The sequence below is a fragment of the Tetrao urogallus genome, assembly GCF_951394365.1.
Source record: "Tetrao urogallus genome assembly, chromosome: 2".
Lineage (NCBI taxonomy): Eukaryota > Metazoa > Chordata > Aves > Galliformes > Phasianidae > Tetrao > Tetrao urogallus.
Genome location: NC_136814.1, coordinates 99375503 through 99384234, shown reverse-complemented (window position 1 = coordinate 99384234; position 8732 = coordinate 99375503). Strand labels below are relative to the sequence as shown.

Sequence of the window (8732 nt, the reverse complement as noted above, 5' to 3'; positions counted from 1 at the left end):
GTGAAGTATAAAATGCACATGTACCTTTACCACAAAAGCACGGCTGCAAACTGTAGGAAGACTGACCCTGCCTTGCTGAAGCAGAACATAATCAGTCATCCTACATGTATGCATTGTTAGCATTACAGATGTGAAAGCTGTGTGCAGTTGGACTAGATGATCTTGAGGTCTTTTCCAACATTGGTGATTCTATGATTCTATAAGTCTATGATTCTATAAGCATGCTGGCCAGGGCATGATTAGAAGCTTCCAGTTCTTATATCTTTTTTAGTCTGTACATACACAGTGGTAGAGGTCTATCCCTTGCAGCATCAGTCCTTACCTGAGCGCTGACTGTCAGAATCCCCACTGACATATGATAAATAGCAGATTCTTTACCCTGCATCAGGAGCAGGATGAATCTATTCCTCTAATAAAGAATATTCTGGTTCCTATAACTTCGCATCTTATTGTAAACCACTGTTCCTTTCTTATACTTTTTGTCAGCAAGGTCACTAGGCAATAAGTAAGAGAGGTTCCAACACCTGCTGGAGGCACAGTATTCTCTCAGAAGAGCATATGAAAGAACACCTCACACTGGTTATGGTCCCTGCATTGGTTTGAGAATGCCAAAAGCTATCTCTGTCACAGGCAGACACGTTGATGTCACCTGACTAAAATACTCTTTGTTGTAATCGTGAGCCAGACAGTGGAGTGAAAGGCAAAGAGTGATGAGAGTTTTCTGAGATGAAAACAAAGAAGAGGTCTCTCAGAGAATCAAATGTGTTTAGATGTGGTACTCATACAGCTTGTTAAACTGATTGAGAAATATGATAGGCAGTCAGAGGAGAGACAGCAAGAAAAATGCAGAAAAATCGGATACACCTCTTTGGCTGTGATGTGAGTTAAAGTCAGCCTCAGAGCAGACTGCAGCAATATGAACATATACCCAGATATGGGTAGCATGAGCACATGACTGTTAACTAACCACTGTTAACTGGAGGTTAAAATTGCAAATTTTATTTGGTATCACATCCAGGCCAACTCTGAGAAACTGGATGAAAGTTTCGTGGGTTTTATCTTGAATTTCTTCCTCATTTTCCCAAACATACTTGGTCTCGACTGAAGACAGATAGGAGGCTGAGGGATGGCCTAATGGCAGCCTACAGCTCTTCAGAGGGAATGGAGGGGAGGATCAGGATGGGGATTGGGAAGAGGTTTTTCACCAGAAGATGGTGGGCATGGGACAGGCTCCCTAGGTCATTGGTCACAGCCCCAAGCTGTTCCAGGAGTGTGTGGACAATGCTCTCAGATACAGAGTTTGAATTTCAGGTAATCCTGTGTGGAGTCAGGAGTTGGGTACCCTTTCAACTAAAGATATTCTTTTATATATATATATATATATATATATATACTACATTTATATTTATATTTATATTTATATTTATATTTATATTTATATCTATATCTATATTTATATTTATATTTATATCTATATTTATTTACATTTATATATTTATTACATAATACTATACTTGTAGGGCATCCACAACCTTTCTTGGAAACCTGTTCCAGCACCTCACCACTCTCAGTAAAAAACTTCCTCCTGATGTCTAATCTAAATCTCCCTTCCTTTAGTTTAAAACCATTGCCCCTTGCCCTGTCACTATCTACCCATGTAAAAAGTTGATTTCCCTCATGTTTATAAATGCCCTATAAATACTGGAAGGCAGCAATGAGTTTTCCCTGCTCTTTTGCAGGCTGAACAAGCCCAGTTCATTCAGCCCGTCTTCTCAGGAGAGGTGATCCTGCCCCTGGATTACTTTCATGGCCTTCCTCCAGACCCTGTCCAAAATCTGCACATCTTTCCTGTGCTGGAAGCTCTGGACTTGGACACGGCACTCTGGCTGGGGCACTGCCAGGGCAGAGTAAAGGGAGAGGATTATGTCCCTTGCCCTTCTGGCCACCCCTCTTCTGATGCAACCCAGGATATCATTGGTTTTCTGGGATGAAAGTGCACATTACTGGCTCATGTTAAGTTTTTCATCAACCAGGACCTCTATGTCCTTGTCATGTATTGTCAAGAAGGCCAATGGGGCCTGGGGGCGCATTAAAAGGAGTGTGGCTAGTAGGTCAAGAGAGGTGATCCTCTCCTTCTACTCAGCGCTGTGTGTCCAGTTCTGGGGTCCCCAGTTCAAAAAAGACAGGAATGTCCTAGAAGGAGTCCAGCAGAGGGCCACAAAGATGAATGTGTTTCTCCTATGAGGAAAGGCTGAGTGACCTGGGTCTATTCAGCCTGGGGAAAAGAAGACTGAGAGAAGATCTGATAAATGTTTATAAATATCTAAAGAGAGGTGGGAGACAAATGGATGAGGCCAGGCTCTTCTTGGTAATTTGAAGCAAAAGGACAAGGAGTAGTGGCCTAAAACTTGTAAGAGGAAGTTCCATACTAACATGGGATAGAACTTCTTTACAGTAAAGGTAACGGAGCACTGGAACAGGTTGCCCAGAGAGGTTGTGGAGTCTCCTATGGAGATCTTCAAGACCTGTCTGGATGCCTACCTCTGCAATCTATTGTAGACTACCTGGTTTAGCAAGGGGGTTGGTCTCAATGATCTCCTGAGATTCCTTCCAACCCATGTGATTCTGTGATTGTGTGATTCTCAGTCAGGCTTCTCTCAAGGAGTTCTTTTCCCAGTTTGTATACATATCTGGGATTGCCTTGACCCAAGTACAAACCTTGCACTTTGCTATGCTGAGCCTCACTGGGTTCATAAGGGCCCACCTTTTGAGTTTATCAGAGTCCTACTGGAAGTCATCCCTTCCTTCTGCTGTACCAACTGCACTGTTCAGCTCGGCAAATGGCCTCAGGTTGCACCAGGGGAGGTTCCAATTGGGTATTAGGAAAAAAATTGTCCCAAAAAGAGTGGTGAGGCACTGAAACAGGATGCTCAGAGAGGTAGGGAAGTTACCCACCACTCCCGGGGATGTTCAAGAAAAAGGTGGATATCACAGTGAGTGCATGGTCTACAGTCACAGGCATGGAGTGATGGGTGTTGTAGATGATCATATTGGCCTTTCCAATCTCAATGTTACTGTGATTCTATTATTTTTATTGGTGTGAAACCTGCTAGTATTAAGACAAGGAAATTACCTCTTTCCCTGGAATGCCATGCAAACTAAGGGGGATTCTTATCTAAACAGGTAAGGAGTTTTATTAGGAGAAATGGTTTTAAGTTGAGGGAGGGAAGATTTAGGTTGGGTGCCAGGGGGTTAGGGTTAGTTCTTTACAGAGATAGTGGTGGGGTGCTGGAACAGGCTGCCCAGAGAGGTTGTGGATGCCTCGTTCCCTGGTGGTGTTCAAGGCCAGATTGGATGGGGCCTGGGCAGCCTGGTCTGGTATTAAATGGGGAGGCTGGTGGCCCTGCTTGTGGCAGGGTGTTGGAGATTCACGACCCTTGATGTCCCTTCCAACCCTGGCCATTCTGTGATTCTGTGAAATAAAAACTTGGGGTGAGAAAATTTGTGGGCTGCACAAATTGTGTGATGGGCTGTTCAGGGCAAGGGTCAAGAGGGGAAAGGCAGGGAACCGTGCAGTTACCGTGACCAGTTTTGGGCTCCGACTGCATTTAGGTGGGAGAGCACTATCTGGGCCCTGCCCTGTGCGCAGCGAGGAGGGCACTCCGCGGCCCTCCTGCCTCGGGACTCCGCCATTCGGCTCCGAGCCGCTTCGTGCCGCAGCGAGCCGCTCCGTACTACACTCCCCACAATGCGGCGCGGTGCGGCGCGGCGGGCGCAGCCTCACTGAGCCCCGGGGCTCGGCCGTGCGCCCGCGCCGGGCGGAGCGCCGCTCGTTCCGCTGCCATGGCCCCGGCGGCGCTGACGGCGGCGCTGCTGGGCGGTGGGCTGCTCTTCGCCGCCTGGCGTTGGTTGCGGGCCGCGGCCCGCCCCGGAGCCAGAGCCGGGGCCTCCATGCGGGGCAAGACGGTGATCATCACTGGGGCCAACAGCGGGCTGGGCCGGGCGGCGGCCACCGAGCTGCTGCGGATGAAGGCCCGCGTCATCATGGGGTGCCGCGACCGCGCCCGGGCCGAGCGGGCGGCCGGCGAGATCCGAGCCGAGCTGGGCGAGCGGGAGGCGGCCGAGGGAGGCGGCGGCGAGCTGGTGGTCCGCGAGCTGGACCTGGCCTCGCTGCGCTCCGTGCGCGCCTTCTGCCACCGCGTCCTCCAGGTACGGCCTGTGCCGGGCCTTGCACCCGACTGGCGCCGGGCTCTTCCTCCCGCCGGCACCCGGGCTGGGGTGGTGCGAGGTGTGGCTGGGAGTAGCGTTCTGGTTTTTTTGCTCTGAGACAAGCTGTTTGATGTTTTCAGTTGGTCGTACAGCTCAGCCTTGTCCCGCAGCTTAAGGCTCATGGGTGAGCCATGCAGAACTGTGTCCGCGTTGCTGCCTCCTCCCCAGATTCATGCTCAGCAGTACCCGAGTTTAGTAGATGGATAGTCTTGACTAGTAACATTTCTGCACGTGGCCTGAAAGCTCGAGCTTAAGGAGGCTGGAGACTGCCAATCAGTTTTCCACCTTAGAGTCATTTGAGTTGGAACGGACCTTTAAAGCCATCTAGTCCAACTCCCCTGCATTGAGCAGGGACATCTACAGCTCCATCATAGCTCAGAGCCCCGACCAGCCTGACCTTCAGTGTTTCCAGAGATGGGGTATCCACCACCTCTCTGGACAACCTGTGCCAATGCCTCACCATCCTAATGGTAAAAAACTTCCTTATATCCAGTCGAAATCTCCTCCTTCTTAGTTTGAAACCATTTCCTATCAAAGGGAATATTCGGCCGAGAGCCTCCACTGGATGCATTCCACTCCATGGGAAGCTTTGGCTGAGACACTCATCTGACAGCATTTGACAGTGCAGACCATGAGATGGTCTGCATAGGAAACCAGGCTTAGTGAGTTGTGCAGCTTGGAGAACTGCTTGTTAAGTACTTGACCGATGTCTAGATGCTGTTTTGATAAATAAAAATTGAGACTATGTTGCATTGACTTTCAAACAGCTTTTCTAAATTTAATTATCTGAAAAAGCCAAGTTCTGTAGTGGAGCGTTGCAGTCTTTCCTTCATACATTTGAATCCAATGATAAGGTCAATCTAATCTTGCTTCACTGTTTTGGGAGAATATGCACGTATACAAAATGATATAAAACACTAGAAAAGAAACGCACTGCCTAACCGTTTTGTATTTACTACACAGTATCCAGAAATGGAAATTTATTACTGTCTGTTTATCAGCAAAGCCAATAGAAGTGACTGTAAATGATAAATGGTTGGAGAAGGAGAAAGCAGCACTACAAATACATGCACTGATAGGCATTTTAACCTTCATTTTCTAATTGATCCCAAAAGCAGCTGAATGAAAAGGAATGTAATTTTAAGAAGCTGTTATGTTCGAACTTGTACTAATTGTCTTTTCTGAACCTGTGATTCTTTATTGCACAATTTGTTTTATTTTTGTTGTTGCCTGGTGGATGGTTACTGAGATTTTTTTTTTGTGTGTGTGTGTGTGTGTGTGTGTATGTTTTTGGAGATGAAGAAGTCTAAAAAAAATTGTCAGGATAGGGTGAAAAGGACTTAAATATTTTTCAGGATAGGGAAACATTCCCACAGCCTAACTTAGTTTGTGGGAGCTTTCCATTCTGAAAGTACAGGTGATTACGTCTTTCACTCCTTAATTTCATTGCAAAAAAAGAAAAATGGAGGACTTAGGGATGTTGGGGGGCTCCAAGGAAGAATGGAGAAAATGGAAGCAACCTCAGAAGCTACATGGAATAGTATTGCCCAACAAAGCAGTGTTTTGTAATTTGTTATGTGCTTGGTCATAGTAGTTACATTAGCATTGTTCACATTACTTGAGGTTATTAAAGTAGCAGTTTCTGAATATATCACAAGTAGAACTTCTTGAAGTGTTAATTCTTGTGAAATAGATTATCTGACCAGATGCTACAAAAGGCTTACAAAGCAACGTTTTCTAAAGTAAAGCAGTGCTAGTTAGAAGATCTACAGTAGGTCAGAATTTCAGCCCTGTCCTTGCTTACTGATAGGAACCATTATGTGCTTTTGGGTGAAGAGAATTGGATTTGATGCTCTTTATAATGCCTCAGGAATTGTGTGAAACAGTCCTGCAGAAATCAGAGGCTGAAATGCCTCTGAAGTGCGTGATCAGGTGCCGACATCACTAAACTGAATGACAAAGTGCAAATTTGGATTTTGCTCTCTGAGCATCTTTGCAGGTGATGGCAGTCAAGTGAAAATAAATAGTATCAAATTAATCTTCAGATTCTCTTTTTTATGATCAACGTGACCCAAAGTGATCTTTGTCAGCTGGCTCCACATTGTTTTTAAAGAATTGGCAGTAAAGGAAACACATCCTACTTTTTCTGTTAAGTAAATGCATTTGCTTCTGAGTCATGCAAGCATGAATTCCTGTGATACCTTCATATTTTTGTCAGACATGGGTGAAAGCACTGAATTTGGAATTCAGGTAGGCAGCTTAATCTGATCTATTTTAATTTTTTTAAAGCTGTTGTTTGGGAAAGCTCTTAATTTTTGAGTGGGTGCTGATACATGAATGTATTGTAAATTATGTTTGAATTATCTGTACCACTTTCTGTATTAATTATATCAGTTTCCTGAACCACAACACTGATCCATCAAATAGCACATGATGAGCATATCATAAAAATTTCAAGCCTCCGTCCTGTAGAAATATGTTCTTGAGTATGCCTATTGGATTCAACTTGTTGTATGAAACTTGCTGAGATTAATAACATAATGAACTCTACTTTTGTCATGAGTTCTTCTCTATATGTTGCACTAAACATCGCAATAAAATGTAGTAATTTTAAGACAGCGATTAAAGCCATGAAAATGCTGTTTTGCAAAGCTTTTTACAACATCTCCACAGTGAGACAGTGGGTCTACAGTTTGATGGTTCCTTTCAGCGGCAGTATTCTTTTGTGCCATGTCTGCATGATGTTTTTATGGTAGAATCCTTGCCCATGACTGGGGTTTGTCAGAAACTATTATCATTAATGTATGTGCTTTTGCAAGTGAAATAAACAGGTTACTTTTTAGAGGAAAACAAATGCTTCACAAAGATAAATGATCAGCCTGGAGGCAATTGTGTTGTCTGCATCCATTATAAGTAAATACAGACCTACTGTGATGTACTGGAAGCCTGCTGGAGTTAAATATTCAGTTTAGTGGTATTTTATTTTTTTTCAGTAATGCTTTAGAAACTGTTGGAAAGTTACCATTTGGAAAACTGGAAGTTATTTCCCTCTAACAGTATATAGTGAGAAATATTAAGCATAATAGTATGTTTTGCGTGAAAAATGATTATAAAACTAAATTAATTTTTTCTTTCCCATTTAAAGGAAGAGCCAAGGCTGGATGTTCTGATAAATAATGCAGGGATATTCCAGTGCCCATACATGAAGACAGAGGATGGCTTTGAGATGCAGTTTGGTGTAAACCACTTGGGTCACTTCTTGCTCACCAACCTTCTTCTGGGCCTCCTCAAAAATTCTGCTCCGAGCAGGATTGTGGTAGTATCCTCAAAGCTTTACAAGTACGGAGAAATCAACTTTGAAGACTTGAACAGTGAAATAAGTTACAATAAAAGCTTTTGTTACAGCCGGAGTAAACTGGCTAACATACTGTTTGCAAGGGAGCTAGCCCGTCGGTTGGAAGGGACAGGAGTCACTGTCAATTCACTTCATCCGGGTATTGTCAGAACAAATTTAGGGAGACATGTGAATATTCCGTTACTGGCAAAGCCCCTATTCAATTTGGTGTCATGGGCTTTCTTCAAAACACCTCTGGAAGGAGCCCAGACTTCTATTTATTTGGCCTCTTCTCCTGATGTTGAAGGTGTGTCTGGGAAATATTTTGGGGACTGCAAAGAGGAGGAACTTCTGCCCAAAGCCATGGATGACCTGGTTGCAAGAAAATTGTGGGATATAAGTGAAGTGATGGTTGGATTATTGAAATGATAATATTAATAATAATAATAATATTGATAATATGATAAGGAAAATGCAGATAACTATGCAATACATATTTGGAACTGTAATTCTCACCTTAAATGCTGTGAGAACACAGATCTGTGTTTAAAAACGTTTGATAGAAGAGTGATTTGTGCTGGAATTCTGCTTTAAAATAATGATAATCTTTGTTTAATAAGCACAAGCATTCAAGAAGAACCTGGAATAGAGAATGTTACTTCTGAATAAATCTGTTCAGAAAGTCATGGTCTAAAATAAAAATTAAACAAAACTGTGTTTTGCGGTAAATGTTGCCTATTTGTCATGTTCTGCTACTTTTAGTCATGCTGGACAGTATAAGGCGTTGATGGTGAAGTGCTCTTCCTGTGAAATGGTTTAAAAAGAGAACCTAATACTAAGATCTGTCTTTTTGAGCCATCATAGTGAAATCTGGAGCACAGTTTTATTGGTATCTTATACTGTAATCATTAGGCCTCATGAGTGCCATTTGAAGACTTCTCCACTGAATGCTTCCATGAACAAAACTGTTGAGCTGTATACAGTTTAGCTATGAAGTATGAAGTTACTTTTTGAGTTTAATGTAACTGCTGTTCAATGAATACATACACTTCATTGTGCAAGCTATATTTCTGTTTTCACATATCCTGAACTTGCTGTTTCTAGATATGCAGATGCCTTGGGTTTTATT

General features: G+C 43.5%; 1 protein-coding gene across 1 annotated transcript; it reads left to right on the top strand.

Annotated features, from left to right (window-relative positions):
• Positions 1–3768: 3768 nt before the first annotated feature.
• Positions 3769–8032, top strand: LOC306944126 (retinol dehydrogenase 14-like; the record flags this gene model as incomplete). Its single annotated transcript, XM_079532570.1, has 2 exons — positions 3769–4209; positions 7415–8032. Exons 1-2 carry the CDS (start codon positions 3844–3846, stop codon positions 8030–8032), a joined length of 984 nt encoding a protein of 327 aa, XP_079388696.1. The 5' UTR covers positions 3769–3843.
• Positions 8033–8732: the final 700 nt, after the last annotated feature.